At 47.1% G+C, this 27097-nt stretch overlaps 1 protein-coding gene across 2 annotated transcripts in view; it reads right to left on the bottom strand.

Annotated features, from left to right (window-relative positions):
- The window catches only part of LOC124005735 (tumor necrosis factor alpha-induced protein 2-like), a 42585-nt gene that overhangs the window by 8795 nt on the left and 6693 nt on the right, over positions 1–27097 (bottom strand). Inside the window, exons 1-4 of one of the 2 annotated variants that reach the window (XM_046315240.1) lie at positions 19345–19630; positions 15012–15486; positions 14306–14532; positions 194–869 (exon numbers count right to left, since the gene is read on the bottom strand). In XM_046315240.1, the coding sequence (XP_046171196.1) occupies positions 194–869; positions 14306–14532; positions 15012–15466 (1358 nt within the window). In that variant the 5' untranslated portion in view covers positions 15467–15486; positions 19345–19630. Of the gene's footprint in view, positions 1–193; positions 870–14305; positions 14533–15011; positions 15487–19344; positions 19631–27097 lie in introns of those variants that run through there. The other variant, XM_046315241.1, reaches the window with a different exon arrangement.

Genomic DNA, 27097 nt, shown 5'->3' with positions numbered 1-27097 from the left:
TGACAAGTTTGTGGTTCATGCAAGTTTGTTACAACCTGACATTTAGCTAAATACTTTTGTTCATTCCTTTTTTTGTCATGCAATTCTGCTACTTACAAAATCTGATATGTGTAAAATCACAAGTTGCAATACACAGTTATTGAATGAACTATTCAATAGTCTACACTCAGTGGCCTTTAAGATGGACACCCACTTGTTATAGATGTTGTAGAGCCAGTCCAGCAGAGAGTAGATATCTGTGATCAGCAGCTGGTCGTCAGTGATGCTCTGCAGTCTGCGGGCCACCGCCTGGTGGTAGCTCTGTAGGTACACCTGGAAGGGTTCATACTCCTCTGGGTACACTGGCACCACGTTCCTCTTGGCCGCCCCCAGGTCCTCCACCACCCGGGTCCGCACCCTGTCCAGGTAGTCCGCCAGCTCCCCGCCCCGGGCCTCGTTCCTCTGGGGAAGGCTCCCGTTTGCTGCCTCCGCCACCGCCTCCTTCCACCGCTGCTTCAGCTGCCTGGGTCTGGGGCCTCCGGGGAGTGCCCCCTCACCCTGCGCCCAGTCCCGGTCCGCCTGCTCCTCCTGCTGCAGCACCTGCACCACCAGCCCCAGGTTGGGCCCCGCCGTGGGGGAGCGCAGCGACTCACGCACCACCGCCCACAGCTCCTTCTGCAGGGCTTCGTACAGCAGCTCCACGTCTTTGGCTTTGCGCCTGCCGCCGTCTTTGCTCCCGGGGCTGTTGAGGTCCTCTGGGACAGCACCGCCTACTGGCGATGAGGGCAGGGTCGCTGCGGCCGCCTCGTTACACTCCTGCTCCAGCTCCAGGATGTGTGTGTCAGCCAGGAACAGGTCTCTCTTAGTCACCAGCTGCAGAATTTCTAGAACTAAAGTAGAGAGGAGGAAAATGCGTGATCCAACTCCACGTAACGCATGATAAATCATATAGGCAATACAGCTGCATTAAGTCAGAAGGCAGAATGGAGACACCATCCTAATGGAAAGATCTGGGCTCTTTCACCCTCACCTGTCTATCTGTTATGCCACACAACACATGACCTGGTCAACTGGATCAAGTCCCATGTAAATCCAAGACCTACTCAAGTAAACATGACTTAAACATGCTTTGCTTTGAACGTGTTTACGAGCTACGTTTGTTTTCGCGTCAAGCCAAAGGCTAAGCCAGGTTGTCACCTCCTACACAGGTTCCCACATCAGGTCCTATCCATATCAGAGGCTCCAGGCCTGAGAGACAGATGTTGTTTGTCCCCTTTTGGCGTGATGTTTTTGGGCAGATTGGACACGGTTAAACCGATCTCTCTGGAGGTGGGTTAGATTCATCTCTACTTCAGTTGCACACTTCAAAAGATCCCATCAGGGACATGTGGGTGCCAAACATAAAGCATCCTAGATTCCCACAGAATGTCCACTCACTTGTCCTCTCCTTAGACACTTCTTTATCAGGTTGAGGTCTTTTATTCGGCTAGTATAGCTATGGAATTGTATATAATACAAGTTCATTTTGCTTTGCATTAAAAAGTGGAGAAATTGTATTTCCTGTGGAACTCCACTTTGGCTTCAGAAAGTTCCCATAAGTGCATATAGACTTTTAGAGCCCAGCCTCACCCATTGAGGTGATCTCATCATCTCTTACTCTGATGTGGTGTGACAGAACGTTTTTAAATTAGTACTAAAACCAGTGATGAAGTCGGCCATTTCCTATTGAAGTCACCAGACACTCCCGTCTGACATCACCCCTCGCCCTCTGGGAGGAGCAACACAGCCCGGTAAAAATCCATGAAGTCTGTTGGTAAACTACAGGATAAGACCAAGTAAAGGCATGTGCACCCTCAGGTTTGTCCAGTTTTTTAAAGTTAAATTAATGACTAAGCTTCATTTTGAAGCCCACGTTTAATCAAAAAGATCTGTCAGCAGTATTTTGCGGAGGGGAAGGGGAGACGCACTGACCAGGCAAAGAGTCCCCCCCACACACCGCCTATTCTCCCTAGTAAGTGGTTCCTTAAAAGGTGCACCACAGAGCAATGATTGATTCCTTCTGGATGAATAAATAAAATGCTAATGTTTTGTTGTTTCTCTGCAATACTAGCCACCAAGCAATTCTATGAAGTTTACATTGGACTCCCCAGTGGCGCTGCGGTCTAAGGTACTCCATCTCAGTGCTAGAGGCGTCACTACAGACCCTGTTTTTATGCCAGGCTGTATCACAACCGGCCGTGATTGGGAGTTCCATAGGGCGGAGCACAATTGGCCCAGCGTCGTCCGGCTTAGGGTTTGGCCGGGGTAAGCCATCATTGCAAATTAGAATTAATAAGTCAAATAAAGGTTAAAGAAAAAATAAAAAATAAATGACATTTGAGTCATTTAGTATACGCCCTTATCCAGAGCAACTTACAGTCAGTGCATTCATCTTAGTAGTGGAGAGGGTAGTAAGTTCCTCGGCATACACATCACAGACAAACTGAATTGGTCCACCCACACAGACAGCATTGTGAAGAAGGCGCAGCAGCGCCTCTTCAACCTCAGGAGGCTGAAGAAATTTGGCTTGTCACCAAAAGCACTCACAAACTTCTACAGATGCACAATCGAGAGCATCCTGTCGGACTGTATCACCGCCTCGTACGGCAACTGCTCCGCCCACAACCGTAAGGCTCTCCAGAGGGTAGTGAGGTCTGCACAACGCATCACCGGGGGCAAACTACCTGCCCTCCAGGACACCTACACCACCCGATGTCACAGGAAGACCATAAAGATCATCAAGGACAACAACCACCCGAACCACTGTCTGTTCACCCCGCTATCATCCAGAAGGCGAGGTCAGTACAGGTGCATCAAAGCAGGGACCGAGAGACTGAAAAACAGCTTCTATCTCAAGGCCATCAGACTGTTAAACAGCCACCACTAACATTGAGTGGCTGCTGCCAACACACTGACTCAACTCCAGCCACTTTAATAATGGGAATTGATGTCAAATATATCACTAGCCACTTTAAACAATGCTACTTAATATAATGTTTACATACCCTACATTACTCATCTCATATGTATACCTATATACTGTACTCTATATCATCTACTGCATCTTTATGTAATACATGTATCACTAGCCACTTTAAACTATGCCACTTTGTTTACATACCCTACATTACTCATCTCATATGTATATACTGTACTCGATACCATCTACTGCATCTTGCCTATGCCGCTCTGTACTATCACTCATTCATATATCTTTATGTACATTTTCTTTATCCCTTTACACTTGTGTGCATAAGGTAGTGGTTTTGGAATTGTTAGTTAGATTACTCGTTGGTTATTACTGCATTGGCGGAACGAGAAGCACAAGCATTTCGCTACACTCGCACTAACATCTGCTAACCATGTGTATGTGACAAATACATTTGATTGGATTTGATTTGAAGATAGCTCGGTGAGACCACATATAACAGTGGAAGTAACTACATTTTTCCTCAATAAAGAAGTTATCAGCAAAGTAGATCTGGAGGGTGTCTTATTGAAGATGGGTAGGGTCTTACTTGACATTTTCGTAAGATGGAAGCGGGGACTGTCCTAGCATCAGAGGTTCCACCATTGGGGTTCCAGGACAGAGACAAGCTTTGACTGGGCTGAGCGGGAGCTGATCTCCCGTAGTGGTGGGACGGCCAAGAGACCAGAGGCGACTGTATGGAGTTCTCGGGTTGGGATGTAAGGTCTGAGCAGAGCCTGAAGGTAGGGAGGGGCAGTTCCCCTTTCTGCTCCCTATGCCAGCCCCATGGTCTGGTCGTGGATGCGAGCTTTGACTGGAAGCCAGTGGAGAGTTGCGGAGGAGCGGGTGACTTGGGAAGGTGGAACGCCAGGCGGGCTGTGGCGTTCTGGATAAGTTGTAGGGGTTTGATAGCACATGCGGGGTGGAGCCCAGGCAACAGAGAGTTGCAGTAATCCAGACGGGAGATGACAAGTGCCTGGATAAGGACCTGCGGCGCTTCCTGTGTTGGGAAGAGTCGTACTCTACGGATGTTGTAGAGCACGAACCTGCAGGGGCAGGTCACTGCTTTGATGTTTGCAGAGAACTACAGGGTATTGTCCAGGGTCACGCCAAGATGACTTCCGCTCTGGGAGGGAGACACCGTGGAGCTGTCCACAGTGATGGAGAGGTCTTAGAGCTGGTAGGCGTTCCCCGGGAGGCAGGGCAGCTCCGTCTTGTCGAGGTTGAGCTTGAAGTTGTGGACCGACACCCAAGCTGAGACGTCTGCCAGGCACGCAGAGATTGTCACCCACATAGCAACTATAGGAGAGACCACGTGAGGATATGACAGAGCCGGGTGACTTTGTATAGAGAGAAAAGAGCACACTCTTAGAAAAAAGGGTTTTTGGAAGGAAGGATTCTTTGATTATTCCTTGGAAGGCAAGAAGGGTTATACATAGAACCATAGCTGCACATCCTATTTTCCCAGGATGCTCTATTGCAGGGTGATTTTCAGAATAGTTTGCTTTAATATCTGTGTTTTTGCATATACATTGATTGGTTGAATCATTTTATGCTACACAGAGATAAACAGGCTAAACTAATCCAATCGGTTAGTAGTTGAGCTTATTGCACCCGTTACTGAGATGGTTGTTCCAGTTTAGATGATTGAGAATTCAATCTTCCCTGCCTTGGCAGTCATTTTGAATGCAGGTTGCGGATGGTTAAAAGGTAACAGTGTTGGATATCCTAACTCTGGCTGGATTCCGATAGGAATTACACGTCACTTTGCAAGCCAGCTTAACTTGCAGGCATGATGCGGCCTGTAAACCACGAGTGTCCTAACACAGATGTGTTAGGGTATAACTAGGCCATCCAAGAAAGGCCTTATGATATATGCAAAGGGTTCTACCTAGCACCAAAAAAGGGTTCCCCTATCGGGACAAACCCAAGAACCCTTTATGGTTCTACTTAGCATGTCTTGGTGCAGACACAGATCCTCTCCACGCCACCTGGTAGGAGCAGCCTGCCAGGTAGGATGCAATCCAAGAGTGTGCAGAGCCTGAGACGCCCAGCCCCGAGAGGGTGGAGAGAAGGACCTGACAGAGCCTGAGACGCCCAGCCCTGAGAGGGTGAAGAGGAGGACCTGACAGAGCCTGAGACGCCCAGCCCTGAGAGGGTGGAGAGGAGGACCTGACAGAGCCTGAGACGCCCAGCCCTGAGAGGGTGGAGAGGAGGACCTGACAGAGCCTGAGACGCCCAGCCCTGAGAGGGTGGAGAGGAGGACCTGACAGAGCCTGAGACGCCCAGCCCTGAGAGGGTGGAGAGGAGGACCTGACAGAGCCTGAGACGCCCAGCCCTGAGAGGGTGGAGAGGAGGACCTGACAGAGCCTGAGACGCCCAGCCCTGAGAGGGTGAAGAGGAGGACCTGACAGAGCCTGAGACGCCCAGCCCTGAGAGGGTGAAGAGGAGGACCTGACAGAGCCTGAGACGCCCAGCCCTGAGAGGGTGGAGAGGAGGACCTGACAGAGCCTGAGACGCCCAGCCCTGAGAGGGTGGAGAGGAGGACCTGACAGAGCCTGAGACGCCCAGCCCTGAGAGGGTGGAGAGGAGGACCTGACAGAGCCTGAGACGCCCAGCCCTGAGAGGGTGGAGAGGAGGACCTGACAGAGCCTGAGACGCCCAGCCCTGAGAGGGTGAAGAGGAGGACCTGATGGTTCACGTTGTGGAAGGCAGCAGATAGATCTATGAGGATGAGAACAGAGGAGAGAGAGTCAACTGCTTTGGCAGTGTGGAGAGCATCCGTAACACAGAGTGAAGCAGTCTCGGTTGAGTGACCAGTCTTGAAGCCTGACTGATAATGAGAGAGTTGGTCAGAGACAGCAGGCTCATGTGTTTTGGAAATAAAAAAATAAGGGGAAAGGGGGATACCTAATCAGTTGCACAACTGAATACATTCAACCCGAAATGTGTCTTCCGCATTTAACCCAACCCCTCTGAATCAGAGAGGTGCGGGGGGATAATGGTCTGTAGTTTTCTGACGTCAGAGGGGTCGAGAGTTGGTTTCTTGAGGAGGGGAGAGACTCTGAAAAATGCTAAATTCTCCACCCATCCATCCTCACGTACTTTGTGACACCTCGAAAATAATGGGTGCATGACGTCCCTGAGACCAAGCCCTACTTCATGTCTTTGACTCAGTCCCTGGTTGTGCTGCCCTAATGTAATTGGCCAACATACTGTAAGGCTCCTGGAGTCCTTTTCACATGACCTCACTTACTGAAAGCAAATGTGAAATGAAACAGACTCATTTACATAGACCATTCCAATAAACAGTCTTATGTGCTAAACAAAACCATCATTTTACAGGAATACACCCGTTTAGGTGTTGATGGTTTCTCTAGAGCAGAGAGCTTTGCAATGCTCTTCATGCCTTGGCCCCATGATGGCATTTCAGACCAAAGTTCAGTCAGCGTTTATCGGATGGTGAAGTACACTTGTTGATGAACTTATTGTGGTTATGGGAGTTGGCTGGCAAAAGTGCCTCTCTCCGCATGGTGGGATCTGGTGGGTAACAAAAGCATAGCAGAAGTTCAAGAGAACATTAGGACAAATGGGGAACGGTCTCCCATTCTAAGTTGCTCATTAACTGACCAATCCATAGATCAGCCATCAACAGTGTTCCCAGTACCTGAAAGTGTTCCCAGTACCTGAAAGTGTTCCCAGTACCTGAAAGTGTTCCCAGTACCTGAAAGTGTTCCCAGTACCTGAAAGTGTTCCTAGTACCTGAAAGTGTTCCCAGTACCTGAAAGTGTTCCCAGTACATGAAAGTGTTCCCAGTACCTGAAAGTGTTCCTAGTACCTGAAAGTGTTCCTAGTACCTGAAAGTGTTCCCAGTACCTGAAAGTGTTCCTAGTACCTGAAAGTGTTCCCAGTACCTGAAAGTGTTCCCAGTACCTGAATGTGTTCCTAGTACCTGAAAGTGTTCCTAGTACCTGAAAGTACCTGAAAGTGTTCCTAGTACCTGAAAGTGTTCCCAGTACCTGAAAGTGTTCCCAGTACCTGAAAGTGTTCCCAGTACCTGAAAGTGTTCCTAGTACCTGAAAGTGTTCCCAGTACCTGAAAGTGTTCCTAGTACCTGAAAGTGTTCCTAGTACCTGAAAGTGTTCCCAGTACCTGAAAGTGTTCCTAGTACCTGAAATTGTTCCTAGTACCTGAAAGTACCTGAAAGTGTTCCCAGTATCTGAAAGTGTTCCCAGTACCTGAAAGTGTTCCTAGTACCTGAAAGTGTTCCTAGTACCTGAAAGTGTTCCTAGTACCTGAAAGTGTTCCCAGTACCTGAAAGTGTTCCTAGTACCTGAAAGTGTTCCCATTACCTGAAAGTGTTCCTAGTACCTGAAAGTGTTCCTAGTACCTGAAAGTGTTTCCAGTACCTGAAAGTGTTCCCAGTACCTGAAAGTGTTCCCAGTACCTGAAAGTGTTCCCAGTACCTGAAAGTGTTCCTAGTACCTGAAAGTGTTCCTAGTACCTGAAAGTGTTCCCAGTACCTGAAAGTGTTCCTAGTACCTGAAAGTGTTCCTAGTACCTGAAAGTGTTCCCAGTACCTGAAAGTGTTCCCAGTACCTGAAAGTGTTCCTAGTACCTGAAATTGTTCCTAGTACCTGAAAGTACCTGAAAGTGTTCCCAGTACCTGAAAGTGTTCCCAGTACCTGAAAGTGTTCCTAGTACCTGAAAGTGTTCCCAGTACCTGAAAGTGTTCCTAGTACCTGAAAGTGTTCCTAGTACCTGAAAGTGTTCCCAGTACCTGAAAGTGTTCCTAGTACCTGAAATTGTTCCTAGTACCTGAAAGTACCTGAAAGTGTTCCCAGTACCTGAAAGTGTTCCCAGTACCTGAAAGTGTTCCCAGTACCTGAAAGTGTTCCGAGTACCTGAAAGTGTTCCCAGTACCTGAAAGTGTTCCTAGTACCTGCAAGTGTTCCCAGTACCTGAAAGTGTTCCCAGTACATGAAAGTGTTCCCAGTACCTGAAAGTGTTCCCAGTACCTGAAAGTGTTCCTAGTACCTGCAAGTGTTCCCAGTACCTGAAAGTGTTCCCAGTACATGAAAGTGTTCCCAGTACCTGAAAGTGTTCCCAGTACCTGAAAGTGTTCCTAGTACCTGAAAGTGATCCTAGTACCTGAAACAGAATGGTTGATGGAGGAAGCTTTCCAATCACACCTGCAAAGCAATGAAGATAGCTGTATGCATATTTCAATACAGACATATTTAAAGTTGCTACGCTCTATACGCCAAGGAACACGTCAAAGTATGTATTACCAGGTTTTACCGCAACAACAAACCACTCAGTTTTATGAAGGTGAGCAAGTTGTGGGCCCAAGCTAATGGAGTACGGTACAACTACACCTTTATAAATCCAGCCCTTACACCCAAAGCAGCTGACTACAGTTTGACAAAAAAACATACATGCATTGAACGCTTGCTTGTGCAACATGCATGGAGCGCTATTGTGTAACAATTCTGTGTGATAAGTGCAAGGGGGTAGGTAGGGTTTTTACAGTTTTTACAGTAATCACACAATGTGATTAGAGGGGTCAGTGTAGTGAATCACTGTGTCCTAGAGTGTTTGGAGATGCTTGTCTCTGCATACCGCCCTGCCTAAGTGAGGTGACTGGGGCATGAGCATAGCACTGGGAGGAGAAGGTTAGCTGTCTGATGAGAAGCAGGAGGAGTCAGCCCATGTCTGTTTACTGTATATGCTAGTGAATGGGCTGCTCTGTGTCTCAGCATCAGGTTTCAAACTCAATAAGGCTCCCGATCTGCTTGCATAAGTCATTTGTGTCTCTGGACAGCCAGATAGCAATTCACATGCTGTTGTCCTGCACAGCCCAGCAGCATGGCAGGAAATGATGTAATTTCCTCCTCCTACATTTAATTGGCGTGGTGACTGAACACAACGACCCTAGGAAAAGGGGCAGGGAGGTGTGGGGCTGGGGCGTTGACGTGATACCACTTTGGGGACTCTCTCTTATTGGCCTAAGAAGCACATTGAACCACTGCTATGGTGCGTCACAGATCAGCTGTGTAAATAACCGCCCCTCTTGCTCTGTTCGGGGAACCTCACGGCTCCCACTGCCGCGCTGAGTTGCCCGTTTTTTTCTCCCTGTTCCCATAAAGGAACTAGGGGATGCGGGGGCGCGCCACTGCCGGCCTATCGCCTTGCTCATCCTTCCCTGTCCCGCTTGAGGAAGAGAAGTGATGCCATGGCACCGCCCATACCCGTCCCCCCCAACATCACTCCATCATTTCCAAAGCTGCCTGCCAACGCATATAAAACATAATTCATCCAGGCACATCTCCCTTAAAGAGAGCGGGAGGTGGAAAAGGACTGTTCAACTTCCCTTGTGATAGGAAGACACCACGTCTTCCACATGATGGTGGTCTGCCCACAGAAAGAGTGTGGTGTGGCTGGTGACGACGCGTCACAGAGAGGGAGTAAACGTCCGCCGTGGCTCGGCCTGCTCACAATCACCACGTTAAGGCGAGAAGTCAGTGGCCCTCACTTTGAGTAGAGATGTTTTTTTTTTTTTTTTGAGGCCCTATAACGTATCCCCTTGAAATAACACCAGCACTGGCATGCCAGATGTTTGAGGGCTTTGCACAGATTTGACGGCCTATTCGGGGATCATTAAATGCACAGATTGGCCTGGAAGGGGCAGTTCCACAGACGCTTAGCTAAGCTAAACAGTACATGGGAACACTGGTCTTTTGTTCCAAGGCACTTGTCCCCTAAGCCTGCCATACAGAACATACCCAGCTAATGTATAGCAGTGACACCACCCTTCCTCAGTGCAAACCACAAAAGTTATAATGCTGCCAGGGCCGCCTATGGGATCTCTATGAAGGCTGCGGCTATGGCAGATGTTACCTTGAGGAATTTAGGGGGAAATGTTGTTGTTTTTTTATTCCCAAAAGGAGTAAAAATCAATATGTAGTGATATGTAGTGTACTCTCTATTCAAATGATGCAGGGTAAGAACGCACCTGTAGAACTGCCATTGAGACGCTCTCCAGCCACGCTGCACAGAGCCTGGCGGCGCTCTATTGTCCGGGGGTGCCAAGCAAGGCAAATATCAGCCTCCTTCCTCGACTCCAAAAGACAACACTTCTTACTCCAGTGAATTCAAAGCAGCATCACATGTTCCCTTTAAACTGTATCTTTGCCTCTCTTGAGTCTGTAGAGGAGTTGCTGAGATGGGACAAGACTGTAACTACCAATTGGATATCACGAAATTGGGGAGAAAAAGGGGTAAAAGTAATAAAAAAATATATATAAATAAATAAATGACTGTATCTCTAAAATCTAAGACCAGCATCCATGCCCACCACCTCCTCAGTCCTCTGCAGGCTTTCTATGGGAACTGTATGTGGACACCTGAGCTGTAGAAACTCAACCTCTCCCATTCTCTGGTACCCATTCAGCCTTTATCTAAAACAGAAGCAGCCTAGCCTGGTCCCAGATCTGTTAGCGCTTTAGTAGAGCCAACTCTATGCTAAACAGATCTGGGACCAGGCTAGAGGCAGCCTGCCTGTCTTCACATCTCAGCGTGTGCGAGGCAGATAAATATTTTCCTCCAAAAGCTAAAAATCTAATAAGCAGGGGAGCATCCAACAACCTCCCCACAGCTCCACCAAACTCCCCCATACTCCTGCAGGCACAGCTGGGTCAAATCTGTTCCCCCCTTCCCTTCCCACCCTCTCATTCCATCCCTTTCTCCACAATCCCAAGCTCAGCCACAACAAAGCGAGCCAGGCCCTGTCCTAGCCCTGTCCTGAGAAAGCCTTTGGTCCCAGGCCAGCCCTCCAGGCCTTGGTTGTCCCTCCGGATGGAGAGTGACATGGCGTCTATGAGAAGTGAGCGGAGGCCCAGAGACAGAGAGGCCTCCTCCCCAGTCACTCCCTCCCGTCAGCCCACATCCCAGCAGGGCTGGGACTGATCACATGAACTCATCCTGGGAGTCGGTAGTGCACTGCACTCAGATTCCCCCTTCTCCTCATTGCTCTGGACGTTCGACCGACAGTAACAAAACAAACACTAATCAGATGATAGGACAAGTTCACTCCCTGGGTTGTCACTCTGGCAGAAAAGGCAGCTCTGCCCAGCTTAATTTCTTCATCTTTTATTTCCCTAACTGATTGCTTGTTATACTGCATTTCTATTTGCCACAGTGAGGTATGAAAACACCTGTTACTTTTGGCACACGGACACTTTAAACTGACAGTGTTACAACTGCTATGTTTCAAGGTCATATATTGAATATGAGAGGAAGCAGCATGCATTTCATCATGGCTAATATAGCCATTAGTTGCTAGGATCCCGACACAGTTTTCACAGCAGGTATTGCAGGACATGAGCCAGCGCTAGCTATGGTTTTATGGTCCAGGGGCCTTGGGGTTGTCATTTAGCAAGGCCTGGAAAGCATTCACAATGCAGTGGCCTGCACCTCCTATATGGCCCCGTTATCAAGGAGCTCTTGGATGCTAGGAACTCAATCCAATGTGGATCCACCCAGACAATCAGAGGGGTATGACTCATTGAGATCATGGCTACCATGTTAGCTGGTTCACCAGCTAGGGCTGACATTGATGGGGGAGCTTGGGTTGGGGCAGGGGGCTGTGGGCTGAAGGCTTGGTCAGAATATGTTGTAATCCGACCCTAGCTTTCTGACTACTTGAGGCCAGGTTGGTGGCCACATTCATCTGATTGGAAGAAGACTGAAGGTAAAATCCCATGTGGAGGTACAGGGAGCAGTGTTGAGGTTGCTATAGCTTTGTGCTCTTTCAGGCTACACAGATTGAACAGCTTTACTTTCAAGGCTCGGATGGGTTGCAAGATGTACTGCGGTTTCACATATGAATACATGTTTCCTTAGTTTCAATATAGTTTATGTCTGTATTCTCTTGTCTATATCCTGTCTTGAATCATTTGATATCAGCACCCTCCATATTCGGTTGGCGGATCATGAACATTTTTCTTTCAATACGTCTGAAACAGTTGGCAAAGAGTCTAAATAGTCCCTCGCTCTCCATTACTGAGGTATTTCCTGACACTTGAGCACAGTCACACAGTCTACTTAGCCGAGCACATACTGGTTTCTTTTTGTAATGAACACCACAATACCGATGTCCACAAACATAAACTGTCTGTCCTGTTTTCTGTTTTGCCTTCGCTCCTGGCTCTTTTACAAGGACCAGTCCAGAAACAAACAGCCTCAAGGAACAAAGGCTTTTTCCATGTCGAAGGAGGGCCCGTCTCTTAACAGAGGGAGGGCCTGGTGAGAATGTTACTGCTACTGCTATTGAACCCTCTTGTAGGAAAATGATGATGTTAAATATTTACCAGCCTCAACACAACCCTGAAAAGACCTTTGAAATAGGAGAAGTTTCAGTTTTGTGGCATGAGGAAATTAATGAAAGAAATCTGCAGGGGGGGGGGTAACATCCACCAACAGTTTGTGCTGACAGCTGAGAGAACAATGCCAGAAAGCTCCGTGTTTTTCCCCTAACAAACACATTCAAATATACAAAAAAAAGGCCTGTTCGCTGTGCGTCAGCTAGGGGGTTCACCCAAGAAATAACACACATGGTTGAAATGCAGTGGAGCACGCATCCCATTCCTCCTCCGTGGATCCCTCCTTCATCACTCTCTCCGTACGCCACTCATGCATGGATCCCCGGGGCGAGGTGTAATGGTGTAGAGCTTCGAGTTCGGCTGAACTCCTAAGGCGATAAGGCCATCCTGTCCCGCTTCACTAGTCTCAGATATGTCATGGGGCCCAGTGGTGCAGGTAAAATGGCATGAGCACGGAGAAGCAGCATCGACACAAAGCCTCCGAACGAGCGACTTGTCCTCTGGGTCTTAGCAATGGAGGCATGAAGTCAACAGCCTGTAAACAACACATCTCAGTGATATTTTGAGCGTGATAAGATGGTATTTGGACTGCTTGCTTACTGAAAGGCCAGGACAAAGAGTGGACATGTCTGATCCTGAGCTCTCAGCAGTTTCTGTGCTCTTCGTAAAGCTGGCTAACTGGCCCTCTGCATTCTTGATCATAACAACAAAACATGCGGGGCTGTTGCTGCCACCATCAGCCTTATCTTTACTCCTCACACAGAGAGACAGGCACAACCTGTTGGTATTAAACATGAAAGCTGATCTCTAGCAGAGCTGACATGAGGGGAACTCCATTACTGAGTGCTCACACACTATCCCGACCATTAAGCTCTGGATTAAGTTCAGACTCGCGGAAATCAAGTTCTGTGCTTTACAAATATTTAACAGACCTATCGTCAGACAATGATTAGTGTACAATAATTATTCAATAAAACCTTTTTCTTCTAACATTGGATATTCTAAGCATAATGGAGTACCTTTTCAAGCAACCCCGTAGTGTGGTTTGTGTGCTAATTATACTCTTTCATACCGGAGATGCCATTTAATGAACAAAGGTGGGTAACGGACCAGCACATATTTAACGGCGAGGAAGGCCAGCGTAATAGTGAATAAGGTCCCAACAGCACCACAACACCACCCTACATCAAACATTTCTGTGGGAAATCCTTTGGTTGGTCCTCCTGCATGGGGATGACCGCATCTCTCAGCCGTGGCCTAGTTGGACCTGGTCTCCTCTATCCCAGCGACATCTTTCTCCCATTGTTTCCAAAGTGTCCAAAAATAGCCCAGACATTGAGACATTGATAGCATCATCCCTGTGGTGAAAATAGTAACATACTGCAGGGATTATGGCGGGAATGATTGTTTACTGGAAGGGAGGCTGACACTGTTGTATCATAGACCAGTGACACATGGAACGCCCAGCTGAACTGAAGTAAACCTGGGCCATAACTATCAACTAACTTGGCACATAGAGTGCGTCTCTGTCTGTTGTGGTTGACCTGAGTGGTTTTACTTATTGGTTAAAATGTGATTTAGTGATATAATCCAAGGCAAAATAACAGTTGAAATGTTTGGGTTATTATTGGGTAAATGGGTTATTATTGGGTAAATGGGTTATTATTGGGTAAATGGGTTATTATTGGGTAAATGGGTTATTATTGGGTAAATGGGTTATTATTGGGTGAATGGGTTATTATTAGCCACGATCTCCATTAATTTGACCAGTATCTTAACTCCTCAAATGTAATGGTGAGCTAGCATGACCTTACTGTTACCAATCAACAGTCATTGACAGTCATCATGTGACCCCCGTTGGAATCCTTCAGAGTGGATCCCAGTGCACACTGGCTGACCCTTAGTAACCCAGTGCTCCACTGAGGGCTGTCCTTACCTGAGAGGGGCTCCCTTGGCTTCACCTCCTCCACCACTTCCTCCTCCACCACCTCCTCTTCATGAGACGAGTGGTCGGCCATGGACCCCCTATTCAGCTTGCCCAGGCCCACCATCTTCATGAAGGAGAGCCGTCGGCTGGAAGAGTCGCCCCCCTCGCTCTCTGAGCACAGCTCCCCGTTGGGCAGGCTTTCCTTGCGAAGGCTCTCCCTGCACTTCCCTGCAAATCTGTGCGGAGTTAAGGGTTAATTTTTTATTTTATTTAACCTTTATTTATCTTAAGGGGGTTAGGTTATAGGAGACGTGGGCAGAGCTCAACATCCTCTACTAAACCACCTCAACAGCTTTCCTCTACACCTCTCGTACCTGAGTAAGCTTTCCTCTACACCTCTCGTACCTGTGTAAGCTTCCCTCTACACCTCTCGTACCTGAGTAAGCTTTCCTCTACACCTTTCGTACCTGTGTAAGCTTCCCTCTACACCTCTCGTACCTGAGTAAGCTTTGCTCTACACCTCTCGTACCTGTGTAAGCTTCCCTCTACACCTCTCGTACCTGAGTAAGCTTTCCTCTACACCTCTCGTACCTGAGTAAGCTTTCCTCTACATCTCTCGTACCTGAGTAAGCTTTCCTCTACACCTCTCGTACCCGAGTAAGCTTCCCTCTACACCTCTCGTACCTGAGTAAGCTTCCCTCTACTCCTCCTGTACCTGAGTAAGCTTCCCTCTGAGCTCCGTCGGCCCTTCTTCTTCTTCTCTGAGGTGGGGGTGCTTGCAACGGACCCCTGAGGGGAAGGGGTGGCAGTGCCCTTACTGCGTCCTGACATACGGAGCCCCTTGCCCAGCTTGCCCAGAGTCTTTAGTGGGGAGACGCCACGGATCCGGTCCAGGGTGCCCTTGAACGAACTCCTCCCTGAGCCGCCACGTCTCTCCTCGTTCGCCTCATTCTCATCCTCCTCGTCCTCGAAGGGGTTACGGTCTCGTGGTGTGCCCCCGTCCAGGAGTGAGTGTGCCTGAGCCCATTCCTCATTGTCACTGGGCACCTCAAAGGGGCTCAGCTTCAGGCTCATCTTGCGAAGGATCAGCTCGCCACGCGTGTTCTCCAACTCCCCGTTCACCCTGCTGCCTCCCTTCAGCCGCGCTGGGAGGTTCTTGAGGATGGGCATGCTTCCACTTGGGGGTTAAACTAAGGAACAGAGAGAGAGAGAGAGGGAGAGATGTAGAATGATTACAGGGGATCTTTTCCAAGAGATGCTTCCATAGAATTTGGCCTGAATGGAACTGATAAATGCAGTGTCACACATCTTTCTTTGTTCATTATACTAGGCTACCTGATAAGATTTCTTCTGACACAGCTAATAAAGACAGTTACTAAAGTAACTCAGATATACAGTTTAAGATAAGTAATCTGTTCACCCAATGTTACTGCCCCCCCTGTGTCGCGTAACGGGAGAGTTCATATATTGGATGGTTAACAACAATCATTCTCTATAAAGAGTCTATCTGGTAAAACATTAACATGTAACCGTCCACCTTACCACCCAAACAGGAATCACCATGGAAACCCTAACCCTGCTTCCATTTGGGTGGGAAGGCGGTTATGAATAGATGTGCTACGTTATTATGGTCATGTGGCTAAGATCCAGGATCTGGGGCTATTTTATTAGGTTTCAGATCATTGTTCTACTTGTTTATGCACTATAGTCTTTGATGCCCTTTGACCCTTTTCAAGAAAACCTATTTGTTCCTCTCTATGGGCTTCCTGCCACACCGAGAGCCCTGCGGTATTTACAGCTGGTGACAAGGGGAAGGGACAACGCTGAATCACTTCCTCTGTGTGTGTGTTCAAAAGCTTTAGGGTAATGATGGAGGCCGCTAGTTCCGTGCCCTTATTTGGGGGGGAAATGAAAGTGGCATTTGAGAACATTTGAGTGGGAAGTCCTGAATTTATCAATGGAAAATCCTGAGACCTCCTTCGCTCACCAATTTACGATGCTCTCCTACCTACTCCTACCGATACTTGAGACAAACAAAAAAAAGTATTGATTTTGTTCTAATCAATGAAAATTCCTTGAGGAATTCTGGGTAAAGTAAAAACTAAGTCAAACATGATGAATGATTAGCTTGGATATAACATATTCTAAAACACGTTCTATGTCAGATTTGAAAAAAAAAATGACTTGATTCGTGATGTTTCACAATAACATGAATGGCTTTCCACAAATTATTACGGTCAGCGTGTTTTGAATTCCTAAAGAGGACCTATTGTTTTCTGGCTTCCCTAAGTGTTTTAGAATGACAATGCGTCTGGATGCTTTTTCCATGTGGTGGCTAAAGCGTTTAAGGTTTCCCCGTGCAATTAGAGAGCCAACCTCCAGGGGAACCACACGGAGAATATTGTTATACCAGATAAGAGTGATACACACAGCTGTACTTATTTAGACCAGGTCGCCAGCATGGAAAAGTACCCACCTGTCTAGGGAGGGGATGTTAACCAAGGGGCGAAGGAAACTGCTACGACTGAGACAGACAACTGATGACCGGTTTGTGGAAAGGGATATTATGTAACAGTGAACCATTTCATTTTTCTTTACACAACATGGGCTATATAAGTGATGTGACAGAATAAGCCTGCATGTGACTCTGGTTATAAATGTGTTATTATTATTACACACCCTTACTAATGAAGTTATATTTGACCCATTTGGTTCAAGGTCATGACCTATGAGCAAACAACAGGAAGCAAGCCCATCTAGCGGCATGACAACCAGGAAACTAAAAAGATATGGAATAGTCCTGCAAAGCAAATGATAGGCCCATCTTTGACTTCTGGTAGAAAACACAAAGTCTCATGAACGATGGCTTGCTAAATGCACAGATATTCACGGAGGGACATCAACATGAAGCATGATGTTGACAAACCGAGTTGTGTGAGCATGTGGCACTGGCGACAGTTGGTGACACTAGTAACACAGATGTCTGATAAGCTTTTTTGAGAGTGGATGTAAACAAGTGGTCCCGTGGACAGCCCTCCTTGTTATCCATCCCGCTCTCCCACACCTCCTCATCTATTTAGCTACTAAAGCCACATTGTAATTCCTGCTCTAATTATAACCTAATCAGAGGAGCCATTATGAAAGCAGCGGTTAGATCACTGGGGGAGATAAGGGGACCACTTTCCCAGACTAACTCTACTTCCTGTCTCGTCCAGGACCAAGTAGCAGACAAAAAGGGACAGGTCCCCCTTGGTCCCCTCCCCTCCACCTCTGCAACGGGCCAACGGCACAACTCACCAGCCAGGCTAGGCATTTCTGTTTTGTTTACACACACTATCGAGGGTCTCATCTCTCTTGACACAGATAAACTTCAAAAGCTTGTACACCATGTCCTTCTGGATTGGCTGGATATATATGACGCCAATGTGTTGTTTGTTAGCCAAATCAACAAACAACCCTCTTTACTCTCATTTCTTGAATCGGCCTACACTCAGGCTTGACCTCCAGCTATTTAACATTTTAGAGACTGAGAAAAAAGGCTCAGAATAAGTTTGAACTGTGGAACTGAACACGATAGTGTGTAATTAAAGACTTCACTGGGTCCAAAGTCCCCTCTCTGAAGACATCTAGTCTCTTCTCTGAAGGTCAGAAGGGAGAGAGCGGGCATCGAGCTACTGCAGAGAGGCCAGGCCTGCCGTCGAGATGTGTCTGATATGAGGGGCTCCTCTCCGTCTCCATCCTGGCCTAAGGCCACTCAATGAAGGCAGTGGTTAGAGGAGAGGCCCAGTAATGTTGGAAGGGCCCCAAAAACACACAGTTTTGTGTAACTTTCCTTGAGGACAGAAACTGTCCTGAGAGCGAGGGTGTTATGGAGACTGGCGACATGGGAATGTGAATCCAATAAAACATATTAGCAGCATAGGAAATACCTGAGTAATTACGATTACTTTGGAAAGGCTGGTTTTTCCCCCCTCAATTATTTCTTCATCTACGAGGAACAATGAAACAACAGGTGATTTCGCCCTTCGGTGTCCTTGATGGGCCAGGTTTCATCTCAATCTTGGCTTCCAATCTCAGTGTTGGCTTTGAACAATGAGCTCTAATACCGTGTCTGTCATCAGGATCATATTAAGGGATGAAGCAAAGCAGCTCACTATCACATCAGCATTGCTCAGTAGTTGCAACAGCTAACACAACACTATAAGACTTCGGCAAAGATTGCGTTTTTTTCCATGACAGGTCCCTTATTTCAACATATTTAGGACAGTAAATAGTTAACCGTTCTCTGGTAGACCCATGTCTAAATCCACAGTGCTGGCTGTGAGCAGATCTAAAAGAGGGGAGGGGGACCAGAGGGGGACCAGAGGGGGACCCCCCCCCCCCCCCCCCCCAAAAAAAGAAGTGGACTTTCTGGATTTTCTTCTGAAGGAAGAAAATATGTCACAGTCAGCTCATTTCGAGTTAAATTCTCCTGAGAGTGCAGAGGAATACATCATGAATCTCTTGAAAATGCTTGTGTTTATAAAGAGAGTCAAGCTCAGCGTTCAGCATTAGAGACTTTTCTGATCAATAGTTATTCTACAAAGGTTGTTATTTATGAACTAATCAGATTAGTCTCTAATGCAGAACCCTGAACTTGACACTTTATAAACTCAATCATTTTCAAGAGATTCAGGAATCTCAAACTAGCTACAGATTGTAACACCAGATAATGCGATTTAACATTTTTGGGGGTTAAATTGTATAGTTTTACAAACTGTAGTTTGTCATAGTCTACTGCCACCAAAATATAACACAAAAACTGAAAATCAGAGATGATCTCTGCAAATACCTTGAAATTAAAATATAGCACTTTATGTTTCATCATACACAACACTGAAAAATAGTGAATACAATTACAACGTGTAAATGTACCACCTTTCCCTAGACACTACTGTTTGTAGGTTAATGCCATTTGTCAATGTCATCAGTGTCAGTCCATTAGTGACAAAATCATAATGACTATCCAATAACAGTCAGAGAAACACACAACAGATCAATCTACTTACATGATTCATGATTGCTCGCTTATTAAAAACATGCACCAAAAATACAACTAAAAGTGAAATCCAAGAACTAGTCACAAACCAAGACAACGTTGTCTCGTCAGGTGAGAGACTGCTGCGCTCAATGCGCTGCTGAAAGTCCCATAAAGCTTCGTCCCTTTATTTTCTGTGGGCTGGCTTCTGGACGAGGAGCCTATCGCCGTGACGCGGAGCAGCAACCCTGGCATCGCGCGAAGGCATTGACAGCAGTGCGACTAAGGTCTCTAGAGTTGCTGTCAGAATCAAGTTAATAAGTTCTCTCTTACAGACGTGTAATGCCACGCTGTCTTGTCCGCACGTTTCCAGTAAAACAGTATACCTCCGCTAAATGGAAGGGGAAAAAAAACAGACGGGATTCCCCTGGAATTTCCAGTCAGGTTTACAGTGCTACGGTAGGCTACCTCACCTGTTACATTATGACCCTGGATCAGCCAATGGCTTGAGCTTCTGTCAGTCATCCTGACTGATGATTTATTAGGAATGTAGACAGTTTATTCACAAAACATCGCATTATTGTGTTATGCGAGCCACCTTTGTCCGTTCTGTGAGAGTGACACCCTCTGCAGTCTACATAAATAGGATGCTATCATTAATGATCACTGATGGCAATATTCCACAATGGAATATTGTGGGGTAGGTGGTGCTATAGAGTTAAAATTGAATCCTAACAGGCTCCCTACACATATTTTGCCATAAGAAAATGTCCATTAAGATTGAACTCAAAAGTCCACCTTGTGCCTTGTGAACGAATGGAGCACATCGCTCAAAAGGTCAATGTCCTGTCCCTGCCCTTCTCTCTGCCCTTCTCCCTGCCCTTCTCCCTGCCCTTCTCTCTGCCCTTCTCTCTGCCCTTCTCTCTGCCCTTCTCTCTGACCTTCTCTCTGCCCTTCTCTCTGCCCTTCTCTCTGCCCTTCTCTCTGCCCTTCTCCCTGCCCTTCTCTCTGCCCTTCTCTCTGCCCTTCTCCCTGCCCTTCTCTCTGCCCTTCTCTCTGCCCTTCTCCCTGCCCTTCTCTCTGCCCTTCTCTCTGCCCTTCTCTCTGACCTTCTCTCTGCCCTTCTCTCTGCCCTTCTCCCTGCCCTTCTCTCTGCCCTTCTCTCTGCCCTTCTCTCTGCCCTTCTCTCTGACCTTCTCTCTGGCCTCACTGGCCTGAAAGTTGTCCAGAGCAAAACGGCCTCAGCACACGCGCTGAAAGGAAGTCACTGAAATACATATCAGTTATCTCTCAAAAAGACAATAGGAGTTGTGTACGAGTGCGTCACGGCGGGGTACATTTCATTTTTGACAGCCAATAAGGACACCATTGTTTGGAGCCGTGTTGGACGAAGCAACCCCAGACTACACAAACTCCCGTTTTCCTCTCAATTCCTCTCGATTCTGGCACTCAGTAAAAACATTGAGAAATCCGTTTGAGCCTGGGAGGCTGAGAGTACAGTAAACAATTGGGAAAAGCTTAGCCGCAGATGTATTGATGCATAAACAAAGGATGGTCCCCAGAGTGTCCTTTCAGCCTGGCTGACCTCAAAAACCATCTTAAAAAGTTCTACAAGGTTAAGTCATGGGGACAAGTGAAATAGTCTAATACACATGAATTATAAATATTTACGCTCCGTAGTTGGTGGACACTTTAGAATAGCAATGGTTTCTCGTGTTTTTTTTATTTTAATTTTGCACAGCACTCACACAGCACGCACAGCACTCACAACAAGCATCAAACTTTTAGTGATTTTGACTTTGAGAATGGATGGTGATTGTGCTGCCATCCTGTTAGAAGATAACAGATTATTTTATTACAATGGTTAAATTGGATTTTCATTGTGTTCAATGGTGTTATTTGCCCCCTAGTGGCGCTTTCTGGTACTTAGAAAGTCAACGCAAACGGGAAGTTCAGAATTTGTTTTGCACGCAAAGAAGCAGCTACAAGCAACGCTACGGTGCAGGTCTTTCAATGTAGTTATTTCTTGTCACGCTTCAGCCTTGGAAAAATATTTGTTTGTAAGTTCGATTCAAGCATTTAGCTAATGATGATAATCTTGTTATTGGTAGAGTTTCTTACATATCAATGTTGGTTGCATTTACTCACAAATTGCAATGCCTTTTGTGTATGTCGTTAGCTGTATTACTTTGCTCATGCGTCATGCAAACGAATTGTAAAATATACAATACTGTGGTTTTGTTACTGTTTCTAGTGTAATATGCTTTGTTATTCTACATAGATGGTTATACATTATTAGAGTAATGAAAGGAGCAATTACCATATGGTTAACAATTAGCTATATGGTTTGGCATCATGCCAGATGCATGGTACCTTAGCGGGTGCTTTGTATTTATGCAACTTCAAATGTTTAATGTACATCTACAGTATGTCGGTAGTATGTCGGTGTGAATTGAACACTAAAGTATATTCTTTTCTGTATTTTGCAGTTTCACAACATAAACGTTTTCAATATATTCATTCAAGAAAAGTCACGCCTTGGGAGTTTTATTGAAGACTTAGTTGTTAGCTATCTGTCTAGTTTTGCATGGGAACGCAACTCAAGGGCAGAATAGTGAAAAAACATCATCACAGCGGGCTCAAGCACAAGAATAACTGCACACGGTGGTTATGTTTCTACGTTCATCAGCCAACAAAGCCTCTTATCATAGGGAAGACCAGCAGTCTACGATGCAGCAACCAGAGCCAGGTGTTCAACAGAGAGAGATGCAAGAGCCTCTTCAGCACATTGGGACCAAGTCTCAATCTACAAGATCAAGGTCATCAAAACAGTCAAGCAGATCCTCAACGGTGAGTTCTGCAGCCGTCAAAGCACGCGCCAAGGCGGAGGCAGCACGCGCACAAGTCTCTTATGCTGAGAAGGAAGCTTCTGTGATGAAGCAAAAGGCAGAAATAGAGGCCAGCTTGTTGAAGCAAAAGGCAGAAACAGAGAAGCAAAAAGCTGACCTCGAGGCAAGTTTATATGTTCTCCAAGTTGAGAGAACAGCTGCTGCTGCATTGGCTGAAGCTGTAGCCTTTGAAGAAGTTGTAGGATCAGAACGCAGAGAGCTTCGCAAAGAACTAGACACCGGGACACAGCCCTTAAGTCCAGTCCAACGTACATGTGAGTATGTACAACAACATGCTAGACCCTACTTTGCTGAACATCCATTTGAAGTAGAGAAATAAGAGCTTAGTGTTGACCCAGCTACATGCCATAATCCAGAAAGTAGCAAACAACAGAACATGAGCAGAGACTCTCCGTTCAAAAGAAATGAACAGCAGCATGGTGGAAATGGAAAGCAAGCCCACTTCCAGTCACACACACACAACTTCCCTGAGTCACAAGTGGCACCAGACCTCACCAAGTACCTCCTACGACGTGAGATGGTGAGTTCAGGACTCCTGAAGTTTGATGATCGCCCTGAAAATTATTGGGCATGGAAAGCATCCTTTCTCAATGCGACCAGAGACTTGAATTTATCAGCCAGGGAAGAGTTAGATCTAATTACCAAGTGGCTAGGGGCAGAGTCGTCTGAGCAAGCAAACAGAATTAGATCTGTCCATATTTTCAACGCAACAGCAGGGCTTAACATGGTCTGGCAACGACTAGAAGAGTGCTATGGTACACCCGAAGTGATCGAGAATGCACTGTTGAAGAAAATTGATGATTTTCCAAAACTGGCTAACAAAGACAATCACAAACTAAGAGAACTAGGTGACATTCTTCTCGAACTGGAGTGTGCTAAAGTAGAAGGGTACCTTCCAGGCCTCGCTTATCTGGACACATCTCGGGGGGTAAACCCTATTGTAGAGAAACTTCCATTCAGTTTACAAAAATGGATAGCACAGGGATCCAAATATAAGGAGGACTATCGGGTAGCATTCCCACCATTCTCGTTCTTCTCGAGATTCATCAGGAACCAGGCGAAAATTAGAAATGACCCCAGCTTCACCCTCTACACCTCAACTAACCAGGTGTCCATGAAAAGTGAGAAACCTGCCAGGTACAGCAGCAAGACACCTGTGACTGTATACAAGACAGATGTGTCATCTGAGGCTTCAGACCACCAAACCAAACCCAGTAAGACATTTACATTACATTTACATTTAAGTCATTTAGCAGACGCTCTTATCCAGAGCGACTTACAAATTGGTGCATTCACCTTATGACATCCAGTGGAACAGCCACTTTACAATAGTGCATCTAAATATTTTAAGGGGGAGGGGGGGTGAGAAGGATTACTTTATCCTATCCTAAGTATTCCTTAAAGAGGTGGGGTTTCAGGTGTCTCCGGAAGGTGGTGATTGACTCCGCTGTCCTGGCGTCGTGAGGAAGTTTGTTCCACCATTGGGGAGCCAGAGCAGCGAACAGTTTTGACTGGGCTGAGCGGGAACTGTACTTCCTCAGTGGTAGGGAGACGAGCAGGCCAGAGGTGGATGAACGCAGTGCCCTTATTTGGGTGTAGGGCCTGATCAGAGCCTGGAGGTACTGAGGTGCCGTTCCCCTCACAGCTCCGTAGGCAAGCACCATGGTCTTGTAGCGGATGCGAGCTTCAACTGGAAGCCAGTGGAGAGAGCGGAGGAGCGGGGTGACGTGAGAGAACTTGGGAAGGTTGAACACTAGACGGGCTGCGGCGTTCTGGATGAGTTGTAGGGGTTTAATGGCACAGGCAGGGAGCCCAGCCAACAGCGAGTTGCAGTAATCCAGACGGGAGATGACAAGTGCCTGGATTAGGACCTGCCCCGCTTCCTGTGTGAGGCAAGGTCGTACTCTGCGGATGTTGTAGAGCATGAACCTACAGGAACGGGCCACCGCCTTGATGTTAGTTGAGAACGACAGGGTGTTGTCCAGGATCACGCCAAAGTTCTTAGCACTCTGGGAGGAGGACACAATGGAGTTGTCAACCGTGATGGCGAGATCATGGAACGGGCAGTCCTTCCCCGGGAGGAAGAGCAGCTCCGTCTTGCCGAAGTTCAGCTTGAGATGGTGATCCGTCATCCACACTGATATGTCTGCTAGACATGCAGAGATGCGATTCGCCACCTGGTCATCAGAAGGGGGAAAGGAGAAGATTAATTGTGTGTCGTCTGCATAGCAATGATAGGAGAGACCATGTGAGGTTATGACAGAGCCAAGTGACTTGGTGTATAGCGAGAATAGGAGAGGGCCTAGAACAGAGCCCTGGGGGACACCAGTGGTGAGAGCGCGTGGTGAGGAGACAGATTCTCGCCACGCCACCTGGTAGGAGCGACCTGTCAGGTAGGACGCAATCCAAGCGTGGGCCGCGCCAGAGATGCCCAACTCGGAGAGGGTGGAGAGGAGGATCTGATGGTTCACAGTATCGAAGGCAGCCGATAGGTCTAGAAGGATGAGAGCAGAGGAGAGAGAGTTAGCTTTAGCGGTGCGGAGCGCCTCCGTGATACAGAGAAGAGCAGTCTCAGTTGAATGACTAGTCTTGAAACCTGACTGATTTGGATCAAGAAGGTCATTCTGAGAGAGATAGCGGGAGAGCTGACCAAGGACGGCACGTTCAAGAGTTTTGGAGAGAAAAGAAAGAAGGGATACTGGTCTGTAGTTGTTAACACAAACACAAGACAAAGGTTGAAAACCCTGACCGTCACTGCCCAATACATAACAAGCCTCATCCTCTTAAAAAGTGTTGTGGGTTTAGATACAAAACTCTAGATGAGCGCAAATCATATCTCAAAGACAATGGCATTTGTTTCCGATGTTGTGGGTCAACTCAGCACAGAGCTAAAGACTGTAAGGTTTCAATCAAGTGCTCTGAGTGCGACAGCGACAGGCATCTTGCTGCTCTGCATCCAGGCCGAGCCCCTACAAATACATACACCGCTACAGCAGAGACGGATAATGGCGGGGAGCAAGGTGACGATGCTCTTCTATCTGTCACCTCAAAGTGTACAGAGATCTGTGGTGAGGCAGTCAATCCAAGATCATGTTCAAAAATATGCTTAGTCAAAGCTTATCCGGCTGGGAAAAGAGAGAAAGCTGTCAAAATGTATGTAGTGCTTGATGAGCAAAGTAACAAATCTCTGGCCAAGACAGAGTTTTTCAGTCTCTTCAACATCAATGACAACTCTGCTCCATACACCATGAAGACGTGTTCTGGGGTAACAGAGACTTCAGGCAGGAGAGCCGTCAACTTCATGGTGGAGTCTATAGATGGACACATGCAGCTCACTCTCCCTACTCTGATAGAGTGTGATATGATGCCAGACGATAGGATGGAGATTCCCTCCCCCGACATTGCGTATCATCATCCCCATCTGCAACCAGTTATGGACAGATTTCCAGCTGTGGACCCAGACGCTCCCATCCTCCTGCTCTTAGGACGAGACATCTTAAGGGTACACAGGGTACGAGAGCAAATCAATGGGCCCCACGAGCCAGCTGGATGCACTCCTTATGCACAGCGACTCGACCTCGGGTGGGTCATTGTGGGTGAGGTCTGTCTGGGAACGGCTCACCGACCAGCCAATGTTAACGTGTTCAGGACAAACATACTTCAAAATGGTCGCACATCCTATCTGAGCCCTTGCCCTGACATCATCCAGGTAAAAGAGAACTACAACAGCGTAGCTCAGAAACACATCTCTCCCTCTACAGTGCACTTGAGAGATCCAATCACAACTGTGAACACAGACAGCCTGGGATGTTCCGTGTTCGACAAAACACAAGACGATGATAAACCAGCACCATCAGTGGAGGACAAAGCCTTGGACATTATGGACAAACAGGTTTTCCAGGATGATGGAAACAACTGGGTGGCTCCACTACCCTTTCGCCCCAATAGACGTCGCCTTCCTAATAACAGGGAGCAGGCCATGAACCGTCTCACATCACTTCGCAGGACTTTAGACAAAAAGCCTGACATGAAGCGTCATTTTATTGACTTCATGCAAAAGATGCTGGATAACGACCAAGCCGAACCTTCACAGCCACCAGAGGGAGACGAAGAACGTTGGTATCTGCCCATATTTGGTGTTTACCATCCACAAAAGCCTGAACAAATACGAGTAGTATTTGACTCCAGTGCTAAGTGTCAAGGCGTGTCACTTAACGATGTTCTGCTCAGTGGTCCAGACTTAAACAACACACTCTTGGGTGTCCTAATGCGTTTCCGCAAGGATTGCATTGCACTAACAGCAGATGTGCAACAAATGTTTTACTGTTTTGGTGTACGTGAGGATCACAGAGATTACTTAAGGTTTCTCTGGTATGAAGACAACAACCCAGATAGAAACATAACTGAGTACAGGATGAAAGTCCGTGTATTTGGGAACAGCCCTTCACCAGCCGTAGCCATCTACTGCATGAGACGAGCAGCGCTACAGGGTGAGAAGGAACACGGGTCAGAACCCAAGCAATATGTAGTGAGGAACTTCTACGTCGATGATGGTCTGACATCAGTAACTACTACAGAAGAAGCTATCAACATTCTAAGAAAAACACAAGCAATGTTGGCGGAGTCCAACATGAAACTACACAAGATTGCATCCAATAGCAAAACAGTTATGGAAGCCTTCCCTATGGAGGACCGTGCAAAAGACTTAAAAGATCTGGACCTAGGAGTGGATCCTCTCCCCTTTCAACGGAGCCTGGGACTTTCCTGGAACCTGGAAGCAGACAGCTTCTCATTCCAGGTGTCCCACAATGAGAAGCCTTTTACTCGGAGAGGCATCCTGTCCACAGTGAATAGTCTTTATGACCCCCTTGGGTT

This window comes from Oncorhynchus gorbuscha, linkage group LG19 (genome assembly GCF_021184085.1).
Source record: "Oncorhynchus gorbuscha isolate QuinsamMale2020 ecotype Even-year linkage group LG19, OgorEven_v1.0, whole genome shotgun sequence".
Classification (NCBI taxonomy): Eukaryota; Metazoa; Chordata; class Actinopteri; order Salmoniformes; family Salmonidae; genus Oncorhynchus; species Oncorhynchus gorbuscha.
This window is presented reverse-complemented; position numbering and strand designations above follow the sequence as displayed.